At 45.8% G+C, this 12500-nt stretch overlaps 2 protein-coding genes across 2 annotated transcripts in view; one reads left to right on the top strand and one right to left on the bottom strand.

Moving 5' to 3' along the window:
* bmp1a (bone morphogenetic protein 1a) overlaps positions 1-4383 on the top strand; it is a 53009-nt gene extending 48626 nt beyond the window's left edge. The window contains exons 19-20 of the mRNA XM_062542586.1: positions 1343-1593; positions 4061-4383. Of these exons, the coding sequence (XP_062398570.1) occupies positions 1343-1593; positions 4061-4198 (389 nt within the window). The 3' untranslated portion in view covers positions 4199-4383. The remainder of the gene's footprint in view (positions 1-1342; positions 1594-4060) is intronic.
* Positions 4384-12396: 8013 nt separating this feature from the next.
* The window catches only part of disp3 (dispatched RND transporter family member 3), a 22636-nt gene continuing 22532 nt past the window's right edge, over positions 12397-12500 (bottom strand). The window contains exon 20 of the mRNA XM_062543844.1: positions 12397-12500. This exon is cut by the window's right edge and continues 509 nt beyond it. The gene's annotated coding sequence lies outside the window, so the exon portion shown is untranslated.

The following is a 12500-nucleotide window of genomic DNA, read 5'->3' as shown; positions in this document are numbered from 1 at the left end:
AAGAGAGAGAAAGACAAAGAGGAAGAGAGAGGAGGATGAGTGACAGAGAGAGAAAGTGAAATGAAGGGACAGTGGGATTAGAGGCTGCAGGGCATGTGAATGTGGCCACGCGTGTGTAGTCATCTAAAAAACTCTTATAAAGTCCTCATAAATCTCCTCCTATATTGCCCGTGTGAAGCGCTGGGAGCAGATTATCAGACAGAGACTCCGATGAGGAGGACCGACTGACTTGACTTGACGGAAAGAGTGACAAAAAGGATTAAAAAAGGAGGGAGAGTTGAAAGTGTGGACAGGGCTTGATCCAGCGCAGCCAGCACAGGGCAGTGCTGGGGGGGGGGGGGGGTGGTTGATCCAGTGGGACCAGCGCAGGGCAGTGCTGGGGTGGGGGGGGTGATCCAGTGGGACCAGCGGGGGGTGGGGGGTGGGGGGGGTTGTGCCAGGACACGGGCTCGTGTGCCAAAGCTCACAGGAACGGCAGCAGACACTGACCAGCCTCCTGCCTGCCCTCTGTGACCGGGCTTTAGCCGCCCGCTGGGACGCTCCAGCTCACAGCGTCCGGCCCGGCACGGCTCGTTTCGAGTTTTTTTTTTTTTTTCTCTCTCTCTTCTTTTTTTTCCGCCTGTAATTTCGCGGCTCAGCAATTGTTATTCTCGTTTGGTCCGGGGCTCGGTTATGCAATGTGCTTACAGCATTAAGTTTCTCTAACAGTGGGGATTAGGATTAGGGCCAGGGCCTACCTTTGAGTTGTGTGGTCGCTTTTATTTCTCATGCTGGTGAGTGCTGAAGGCCACACGCTGCCTGCTTATTTACTTGGCCTTGTCCACAGTGCATACATTGGCCCGTGCTTTGTGGCGTCTTGCTTTATTATTTTTGATTTTTTTTATTTACAGTCATTGAAACCAATGAAATGTTTTACCGCATTTTACAATACATGTCTTTAGTGCCAGGTGCCTAACAGTCGAGTCATTTTTATATAAAAGCACATTTTTACAACATGGTATTGTGCAAAATCATGCATTTTGCAGTTATTATCTTTTTTTATTTATTGAACTTGAAAGTAAAAAACATTCAAGCATCCTTACAGCATTTTGTCCAGCATGCTTACAGTTATTGTGGTATGCTAAAGTTTCTTAATGTACGTGGAGTTAAGGCTAGCGTAAGGGTGAGGATTAGGGTTAGTACCAAGTATCAGAATGCATTAACATGTCCACTTTTTTACTTCAGCTAGTACACTGTAATAACCACCTGCAATGTGATGATAGCCACATGTAATGTGATATACTACTGTGTACCTTCAAACCTTTTGACGTGTGTGTGTGTGTGTGTGTGTGTGTGTGTGCAGAATGTGGCGGTCATCTAAAGGCAGAAGTGAAGACAAAAGACCTGTACTCCCACGCCCAGTTCGGGGACAATAACTACCCCGGGGCCTCGGACTGCCAGTGGACCATCTCGGCGGAGAAGGGCTACGGCGTGGAGCTGATTTTCCAGACGTTCGAGATCGAGGAGGAGGCCGACTGCGGCTACGACTACATGGAGCTCTTTGACGGGCCTGACACCAAATCCCCAAGACTGGGCCGCTACTGTGGATCAGGGGTAAGACTGGCGTCCACACACACGTGGAAACAAAGTAAAGAGCGACACACAGTTGAACATGCCAAGGTGCAAGAGTTAATAGGATATTCACAAATGAGGTACTTGGGGCATTCTAACTGAGTTATAACTGAGTGAGTTCTAATGGCTCCAAGTGCTTCATTTGTGAATCTCTTTCCATATTCCTCTCCTCGTCATCACTTTGAGCATCCATCTACTTAACGTATTTTTGGGGGCTTATTTGCCTTTAATGTGATAATGAGAGACCGATAGGAAGTCAGTGGGAGACAGAGATGGGGTGGGACCAGGAGAGGACCCAGAGAGGACCTGAAGCCTGGTCCCCGTGGGCACTTGGACCCGAATGAGATACCGGCGCTGTAGCCTGGAGCCAGTTGTGCCAAGGTGCCCCCAGGCATCCATCTACTTTAAGTTTTTTTTTTTTTTTCGATGTGCGCACGTAAAACCAAGAAACCCAGAAACCCATTAACATTCCTGTCTGGGGCGAGCAAGTGCGTCGGTTGGTCGGTCTCCGAGAGACTCGCTCGGTTAATTAGCCAGAGATAAGAACAATACGAGGCCGTTATTGTGCCAGCCAGCCTGTTCCTGAGGATAAATCAGATCTTGGAGAGCTCTTCATTAGCACAACAGGGTCAGTGGGTCGCCCGGCAGACCTGCAGGTGTTGCACGATTATTCCACATCTTGTAATCCATCTGACGGCGACCTAAATTCAAACTAATCCCACATGAAAAAGCGGTGCTAACCTTACAAAAGGGAGGTGCAGGGTGTTTGCAGGGGAGTAACCCTCACAAGCCTTTATCTATGCGTAGATACATTGCTTAAACACGGGAGTCAGTGAATCTGGGTGGAAGGTTGTTGATGTTTAAGCTCGTCAGTCAATCATATTGAACCGCTGCTTGTCTTGTGGGTGAAGTAATATGTCGATTGGCTGGGATTTCTTGGGTTTGGAAGGGCCAGGATTGTGTAAAAAAAAAAACAGTACACACTCAGAGTTGACAGCTGAAGGACTGTGAGGAAATAAAAGAGTAAATTGAACATAAATTGTATTGTATTAGAATTGAACACACTACCTTGAGGGAGCCGTGGAAGAGTTGCCGTGGAAACAGAGTGCGGTGGCTTTGTTCTATGACCTTTGAGCCTCATTCAGACTTTGATGCGCAGATGAAACCGATGTGCTGCTGGGACTGGGGCTGATGAGACACTCCTGTCTCGGGCCAGTAATGAACGCTGACCCTGGTATCCCTAATTCCCCCCGTCTTTGGTCAAGTGGAGAAAATGGCGCTGCAGTTCACACACACACACACACACACACACACACACACACACACACACACACACACACTCTCACACACACACTCACTGACACTCACACACACACTCATACTCTCTTTCTCTCACACACATACACACACACACACACACACACACACACACCCTCACACACACAGGCTGCGTGGAAGACACAGGGAGTTGGACTGTGCACTGCCGTGGCGTCCGTTCCCACCCCAGGAGCGGCAGCTTAGTTCCATTCCGCTTCAGCTCACCAGCCGCCTCCGCTTATTTCCCCTGAAGCCCCGCCACAGCAAATCGGCCCTGGCAGCCTCCGCAGCGGCCAGTAATGTCCACCATAATGAAGGGACTGATCCCTCCATTAGCGCTCCTGTTGGGAAAACCCCCCGCTGAGCGCCCAGGCGAGAAGTGCCGGCCGAGAGGCGGGGCCAGGGCCGGGCCAGTGCCGGGCCAGTGCCGGACCAGCGCTCGCCGGTCCACTCCGCGCGGATGTGATTAGCCACAGCAGCGCTCGGTGTGGCGGCGGCGGCGGCGTAAAAGACTGGCCGGTGTTTACACGCTGAAGCTGAAGTGCCGCACGACCGCGCGCCGATACCGCCTCATATCCTGTCAGAGCGGATCCCCCTTCCTCTCCTCTCGCGCGCCCGCGTGTGTCTTCAGTGCCAGAGGGCACGCCTGGCATATTGCTCAGGGCGGCCAGTAGGGCGCTGCCTAATTGACGGAGGCTTGGTACATTAATAAGAGTGGCGTTAATGTGCTCGTGTACAGTTGGGTCATGCATCAGGCGCTCCTAAATGGAGTGGTTGGGGTGGAGGAGCTCCCAGTCAAGTAGGGTGTACTGCAGCATGGAGAAGGATGACTAATGGCCAGAGTCAACCTTCACTAGAGTCACTGGCCCCCGCTTATGGCCTGATGGAGATGTAGTCAGAGAGAATCCAAGCAGCAGAGGCATGTGATAACATTACAAGATCTACTGCTATGTAAACACGTAACAGTATACTGACAGAACTCTTTCTTCTTTCTCTTTCTTTCCCCATTTCTGTTTTTCTCTTGATTTCTCCACACTCTGTCCATTTTTGCTTCTTCTTCATGTTCTCTTTCTTTCTTTCTTTCTTTCTTTCTTTCTTTCTTTCTCTCTCTCTGTCTCTACCTCACTCACAGCCTCCCGAGGAGATCTACTCCGCCGGCGACTCGATCGTCATCAAGTTCCGCTCCGACGACACCATCAACAAGAAGGGCTTCCACGTGCGCTACACCAGCACCAAGTTCCAGGACACGCTGCACTCTCGCAGGAAGTGACCCGTGGGGGCCGGGAGGGGCCGTCCGGGGCCCAAGGAGAAGCGCAGGGGCCCCAAGGGGAGGCGCCAGCCCGTCGCTCGGAGACCCCCGGCCGCCAAGATCACCCAGACTGGACGCAAGACCAGCCGCAAGACCGCCAACCGCACCTCAGTAGTTCCCAGGGGCTCTGGCGCCCCCTAATGACTGTGAGGAGTATAAGCCATTCCGCCGTAGACCTTGTTTTTACCTTTTTTTTATGGTTATGATTGGGATTGGGGAGGGTGGGGGTGTGTGGGTGGAGCGCGGGGGTGGTTCTGATGGGAGGTGTTTCTGGGTTAGGTGCATTTTTTGGGGGGTGGGGTGGGTTGGTTGAAGGGGAAGAGGGGGGTAGGAGAATAAATTGACCCCTGGATTGTTTGTTTTTTGTTTTTGTTTTTTTGTTTTTTTTGTTTTTTTGTTTTGTTGATTTTTCTTTCTTTCCTTTTTTTAAAAAACAGAAAAAATAAGCCTCCAAAAATGAGAGCAACACGAACAGACAAGTTTCTCAGGATCTCCAGGATGGCAGCCAGCAGGCTGTCAGACCCCTGTGCTAACGCCAGGCCAGTCCAGCACACCACACTACACCACCATGGGGGGGCATTTGGGGGGAGGGGGGGCAAGGGAATAGGGGAAGGGGTAAACGGGAGGGCAGGGAGAGGGGTCCTAGGCAGATTCTCACCTCCATCCCTCTGTGGTTCCTTCCGGAAAGTCCTCTCGTCTGTCCGCCCTTCTCTGTCCCTTCGCAAAAAGGAGTCTGCATCCAGAGATGAATTTTTGCAACAACAACAACAACAACAAACAAAAAAAAAAAACAAAGACATGACTTGAGTTTTCTTTGACACTGTATGTTGCAGCAGAGATGCATGTATTTACCGCTCGGAGAGACCAAGAAATAATTGTAGGCTACAGTGGCAGTGTGGCAGTGTGGTGGCGGTAGCGGCATCACCACCACCACCACCACCACCACCCTACCGCCACCCACCATTTGTAACGACCATTTTCCTGGCCATCAGTCCCAGGATGTCCTCCTAAGTACCGTTAGCAAGGCAAGTGAATGAATCAGTTACCGTATTAAAGGACTAATAAATGAAACGTGGCCCATGTCTGCTGGCTGTTAATTGCTTTTCCATGAAGTGAGCGTGTACGTGAATGTGTTCAATTGTCGCTTCGCCATTCGGCACACATGGTTCTCCTGAAAGGGCCGCGGGTAATTTACTGTCTGCGGTGTCCATCACAGATGCCGGTGAACACCGTGTGCAAGACAGTAAGTGCTCGCAGAGAGGAGGAGGGTAAAATTAGCCCAGTGAAAACGCTGACGATAGCCTACAGTGCTTATATCGGTCGTTGTCATCAGCCATTGTTCATTACAATACCTCCTCTTTTTTTTTAACACATGTCATTGGGAAGGCATCTCTCTGTCAGTATTCACTGTGGGCATTAACTGTTTAAAAACTGGAATCAGGAGGTAGGTGATTTGTCTCTAGTGCACATTCACTTAGGCCCTCTTCCAAAAAAACCCCCCGAAAGACAGAAGATGACTGAGAGTTTATGACATGTCATGCTAATCATGTACACTGGCACACAAGCTTTTACTTTTGACACACTACCCTAGTTGGGTAAACCACAGCAGTATTCAATATGTCATGCCAGTGACATCAATAACAGCATCAGGTACTTGCTACTATGTACTGTATGTATCATACACACACACACATATACTGTAGTGCTGTACTTGTTAGTGTGTTTGACATCTTTTGAGATGAGGCAAGTATTTTTGTTTTCTGTATCTCCAGTCGACCAGCTCAGTCTTTGGGCTTGATTCTTGAAAAACATATTTCACTGTTCATTTGTCTTTACTCACACCTGATATACACATGGAGGACGATGCCTATTGTACTGTGTTTTTTTTTACATATCTGTCACATTGTGCCCGTATTAAATGACATCTTCCATTGAACATATGCATTATAAATATTCATTGGGCAGGGGCTCTATAAAAAACTTTGTACATCATCTCCAGTTCCTTACATCCTCTGATTACAAAACTGCATTCTGCATAAAGTATTCCACCCACAATCATTCTACAGGGTAATTATGGAAAGTGGCTTTCATCTTGCTGAAAGTTGTGTGTTTTGCAGACCTGTTTGTACTCCACAAGGTTTTTTTTTATCAAGATGGCAACCCAGACATCTTGCTCAGTCCCATAGGTCCAGAAGTATTAGATGATCATTTCATTCCTCATCAGGAAATGAGCCTCTAGATTAGAGGCTTGACGATAAGGGGCGTCTGTCATCTGTGACAGTTTTCAGCTCGTCGGCTTGTTTTTGCTGTGAGATTTCATAAATGCTCTTACAGCCTGCAGTATTACCTGTGATACCCAGCCAGCACCCTGTCATTTTGCCTTGATTTTCTGTCACTCCTGTGCATCATTTGATTGGCCACCCTCATGGAGTGACCGGGGTCACTGTTCCCGGGGTCAGTGGGATTGTTGTTGGCTTTGTGTGCTGTACGGGCAGATTAGAGGGAGGCAGAGGGGGTCTGTGGGTCACCGTGACAACGGAAGAGCGGCAACACTTCCTCTCGTCTGTTTAGCTCAAGGTCACGTGGTCACTCTGCCCACGCTGACCCCTGGCCGGACGTGCCAAGTGCTACGCCCGATTATAAGACCACACACACACACACACACACACAGACAGACTAAAGCACTCATACAGTACGTACACAGACAGAGTATGTCACCCACAGACTCACACGCACACACTCATACACAGACATAGAATACAAGAGGAGGTTTTTCAAAAAAGCAACTGGTAATTTTCTCCATGTAAGTACAAGCCTGTGATTTCGCTGAATTCTGCTTCCTGCAGCAACCCACACATCCTGACTTGAATTTCAGATGGTGTGTTTATCTACATCCTCTCATGCAATGCAATCCTTTTGCCTTCCAGGGCAGAAGACACATCACATGTAGTCAGTACAAACATAATCAGTGTTTGGCCATAAAGAACATAAACGTAGAAGTGTAACTAATAAACAACATCTCATGTGACCTGTTCCTTCCCCAGATCTACAGGATTCGTGTTGTTATAGTTTCTCTTTGTGTTCGTTGGCTGCGATGCTTGAATCGTCAGGTTTGAAAGGGGATCCTGTGGAAAACTTGCTATCTCTTACGTTTAGGTGATAAGTTGGTTGTTCAGTTTGCTCGTTTTTAAAAACAACAAAAGAATACGAAAACCTTTTTTTCTGTGATTTTTTAAAAAAATATTTACTGTTGTTGTGTCAATGAGCCCTTTCCATTCTATGGTGTTCAAGTGTAGTATAATGTACCTTTTTAAATACCTCTTTTATATATTTAAAAATATAAGCATATACAGATGTAATGCATGATGTTATAATGAAAGGTCATCTAGGTGGCCCTAGAAAAGCCAGCTCTTCCGGACCTACAGTGGTGTACATGTAGACCTGAGGCTGTCTGCATTTCCCTCGTGGAGTGTGGTCTTAGCTCACCATTTAGACCTGAGGCTGTCTGCATTTCCCTTGTGAAGTGTGGTCTTAGCTCACCAGTACAGCTGCCGTGCCAGAGGAGGGTAACGTGGTTCGTTGTTTCTTTCAGTAGATGATGTGCACATTCAACTTTGGGTTTGTGTATACATTTAATGATATGTATGTATGTATGTATATATGTATTGATAATGTACTCAAACACACTAATATTAGCTCCTTTGATGTACAGGAAGCCTATATGACCACACATATCGTACATACAAAACTAAAGATGCAATGTATTTATATTGTATAGCTGATTTTCACAAATGTATTAGTGTTAAGGACTGTATTTCATAAAGATGATAATATTTTCAGTTTGAAAAGGCTCATGTCACGTTTTTGATGCCATCCTTCAAATTCTTCAATGTTGACCATAAAATGAACTTGGGATATCTCACCATCTGCACATTTGGCTGGTTGTGTTGTGCTTACATCACCTCTAGGCTGTAAGGGGGGGGGGGGGGGGGGGTGTATAGTGCTTACATCACCTCTAGGCTGTAAGGTGGTGCTGGTATAGTGCTTAAGGAGCTCAGCTAGCATGTAGCCACAAAAGTTGTGGGTTCAATTCCCAACTACCACCATTGTGCCCTTGAGCAAGGCACTTAACCCTGAGTTGCCCCAGGGAGATTTTGCCCCTGCAAATGGTATCGGTAAGTCCTTTTGGATAAAAGTGTCAGATAAAGAAATATGATGACAAAATGTTAGCACATTACCGCTACTACACTGCTCACAAAGTCAAGTATATATCGCCTTAATCCTGCAATCACACTACTGACACTTTTAATGAATATGGTAGGTATGTGTAGCCCTGTGGTGTCAAAAGACATATCAAATCAAGTTAATTACTGACTTCTTGGTTTTGCATTGCTACCCTATGATATTGTAGCTCCTTATTTTAGGATGTTTACTTCTAAAACAACACTCATGATGAGACACACTCATTTATATTGTGGAGCATGGCCTCTCTGATACTGCCAGTGCATGTCCCAAATGCCTGGTATAACATTATGCAACTTTGTTGGCACCATGCAGATATACGTATGGCCCTTTGTCAATTTTAGACACCCCCTTAGAGCTGAATGGGTACCAGTAGGTCCAAAAGTGATTACTTGTGCTACACATACCAATTCTCACATTGTGTCTGATTAAAATCTTGATGGAAGGATGATGGCTTAAGAATGATTATCAGCACACACTACAAACTTATGATTACAACGGAGGCAGAGACAAAACTATGCCCAGGGACTTTCTGTCTGGCGTCAAGTGCTCCACTGCTTAATCAGCAGTCTCCACTAAGCATGGGAATGGTTAAGAGACGTGCTCAGCAGACTTAAATCATCTGTCTGTTCCCACTCACGTTCAAGTCCATCTTCTTCACAGTTGTCCACAGCTCCATGACCTCAAAACAGAAATGGTAATTTTGCACATACAGTACCATTGGCCTGTATTTATTTATGCACTGAACAATTTTTCTGTCTATAATCTGAACCAACCAAAAATGTGTTCACTGGTTGTTTTGTAGCTTACTTCATAGCCATTCAGTACTTTAGATGCTGAGTACACACATACACACACACACACACACACACACACACACACACACACACACACACACACACCAACTCATCGCCCCCCAAATAAACTTCCATACAATTAAGTAACATTACCCCTCTCATTGTGCTTCAGAGCATTTGGTGACTGTTTTAGGTCTGAAATATAATTAAATGAATCTGCATAATTAAAAAATTATGACATGAGATAGTGCTCTAATTTCTGTCAGCACAGTGAAAAACAGTCATGCATTGCAAATTCTGTCCAACTCTTTGCTAGGGGGCTAACATTATCGTATTGTATTCAATGTGAAATAATTAAATTCTCTCTGGATTCTGGATGTGTGCAGCCTTTGCAAACACATATAACCATATTAGCATATAAATTGCATTTATTACGAATTACATTCATCAACTGAGGATGATGCCTCCTTGCTTTGTTGTTATAGTTTTTTTGTTTGTTTTCCTATCAGCACCAATACTAACAGAGACACACAGATTTTTAAGCATCTGGTGACGTACGACGAGGGAGAAGCTGCCTTGGTAATTGGAGGCCTCTGCAGGTCAAGCATGAGAAGTCCCTTTGAAGGGAACCTTCTTGGCAGACAGATTTAGAGGGAAGCACGGAGGTGTGCTTTAGCTTTTCTGAGAGGAGCGAGTGGTTTTGACCAGGTGCCTTTGAATGGGCTTTTAATGGCCCTAGCATGCTGCTTCAGAGAGGGAGGGATGGATCATGTCAGGTTTAAGGAGCTCTGCCCACAGTGAGAAGGCTTTCACAGTACTCCTGAGTGAGGCACGCTTGGAGGTGCAATATGCCCTTATTTGGTCATCAGAGGTGCATCCTTCCTCTGCGAGGATGCAGGATAATCATGGAAAACAAAAACAACTCAGTGCGTTGTGTACTAGAACATGGTTTAGTAAAGTCATGGATCTGCCTACAGAATAAGTGACAAACCCCCTAATAAAACAGCCTTGTGTCTTTGTTTTGCTAAGAGAATGAGGTCATGGTGGCATTTATTAGGAGGTTTACTTACTCTGAATTAAAAATGTATCACTAAACCAAGCTTCTGGAATACCCTTTTCCCTATGGCGACTTAACTATTTACTTTTTTACGCTTAGGGAAATGTGAACAAATGTAGTAACAGACAGGAACAGGGAATCAGAGCTACAGAATAATAGCCTATTGTTAAATGAATATGCAGGCCTTCAGAATGTTGTTGTTTGTTTAGTATTGTTTGTCGATAAACAAAACCTACACATCTTTAAAGGGAGCTCATGGTGACCTGCTCAGCATGTAAAGAAGGACATGAAAGAAAACAGAGAGAACTGTTTGATCTCCAAAAGGGGTCGTCATCACAGGGCGTCTGAAAGAGGGTTTTATCCGGCTACAGACTACAGACAAAAACATTCCATCAAAGAGCAGACTAATTGCAGTCTCGGTAAACATTTCACACAGAGACACAACTGTAAGTGCTGGTATAATTTAATATCATTAATAGTGGTATCAATCAAACACGCAGCTCAAATAGCTGCAAAACAGGAATGACTGATCACTTAACAATAAAACACAATGGCGTTGAGATAAACGACAAATGACCAGCATACGTAGGCAAATTGCAGTCCTGATGAGGGTTTCTCGAGCAGTGTGCATTTCAAAACAGAGATGCCTCAAAATGACTATTCAACGACGGCTCGCTTGAGAAACGACTTCCGCCTTTAACACAAAAGGCACAAACACAATTTGTCTGACTCTGTAAGTACAGCTCGTATGATTAAATGTGCGCTGGTAAATGAGCGCACAAAAACAATGGCATCACACTTGGAGCCAGAGCTAGTGAAGGATGAAATAACGTTGAAAAAAAAAAAAAAAGAAAGCTCCATTCTCATTTGGAATTCAAAATTATTTATTTTTTTTCAGTTGTATTCAAATTAGTCTTAGCCTACTCTGTTTCAATATTCGATGGCTGCCTGAATGACACACTTACAGGGCAGTGTATTATCAAGAAGAAATGACAAGACTGTGCAGGCTTGCAGATATCCCATAGTCATTTGTTAGATTTGATAGATTTCACAGGTCCTGCCATTGAATCAGGGTAGTGACTTCCCCTTGGTTTAGGTACGACTGTAACCTCACAAGAGAGACGGGCGGTTCATTTCCATCTGCCTACAATACATTCATTATCCTCCCCCTCCACTGGCTTTGAGAGGTGCACACACTGCAACAGAGTGCAGTGGTGAGTGGATCTGTGTGTGTGTGTGTGTGTGTGTGTGTCTGTGTGTGTGTGTGTGTGTGTGTGTGTGTGTGTGTGTGTGTGTGTGTGTATATGTGGTGTGTGTGTGGAACTGTGCAGGTCTCCAGGCCGATTAGCATGGAGAGTCGGCTCAGCGTGTGACCTGTCAATCAAACTGTCGAGTCTGACAGCCTCAGGGCGCCTACAGGACAGAGAGCTGTGTGTGGCTGAGGAACACCTGGCCATCTCTCTCCTCTGCGCTCTCTCTCTCTCTCTCTCTCTCTCTCTCTCTCTCTCTCTCTCTCTCTCTCTCTCTCCTCTGCTCTCTCTCTCTCTCTCTCTCTGTGCCTCATTCTCTATTTATCTCTGCCTTCTCTATGCCTCTTTCTCTTTCTTGTTCTCTTTCTGTCTATCTCTGTCTCTCTCTTCTCTTCTTTCTTTTATTGTTCTGTTCATACGCTCAGGCCAGAAACACCTGAGCATTTCTCTCCTCCACCCACGCCTTTCTTTTATTTACCTGCAGTTCTTGCAGTTCTTTTCTTGTTCCCTCTATCCCTTTCTATGTATACCTCTCTTTCTCTCCTTCTATGTATATCTCTTTCTCTCTCTCTCTTTCTATGTACAGTATACCTCTCTTTCTCTTTACGTCTACAGTTCATGTCTTGCTCTGTCTACGCCTCTTTCTGTATCTCTGTAGTTCTCCTCCTCCCTCCATGTCTGTTCTGTCCATCTCTCTTGAGCACCATCTCTACCCAACTCCCTCCTTCTCTCTGTCTGTCTCTCTGGTGAGCTCCCGTTGTCATACATACATTAATGCTAGAAGAATTCACAGAATTCAAAGGGCCAAAACAGTCTTTTTCTACTGTCGCAACTGACCCCTTTTTTTTCTCACTTCAAGTTCTGTACATAGAAAAGTTTTTGAAAAACTTTGTACACATCGATGTGTAGTGATTATT

Source organism: Sardina pilchardus, chromosome 8, assembly GCF_963854185.1.
Source record: "Sardina pilchardus chromosome 8, fSarPil1.1, whole genome shotgun sequence".
Lineage (NCBI taxonomy): Eukaryota > Metazoa > Chordata > Actinopteri > Clupeiformes > Clupeidae > Sardina > Sardina pilchardus.
Note: the sequence above shows the minus strand (reverse complement) of the source record. Positions and strands in the feature narration are given on the sequence as shown.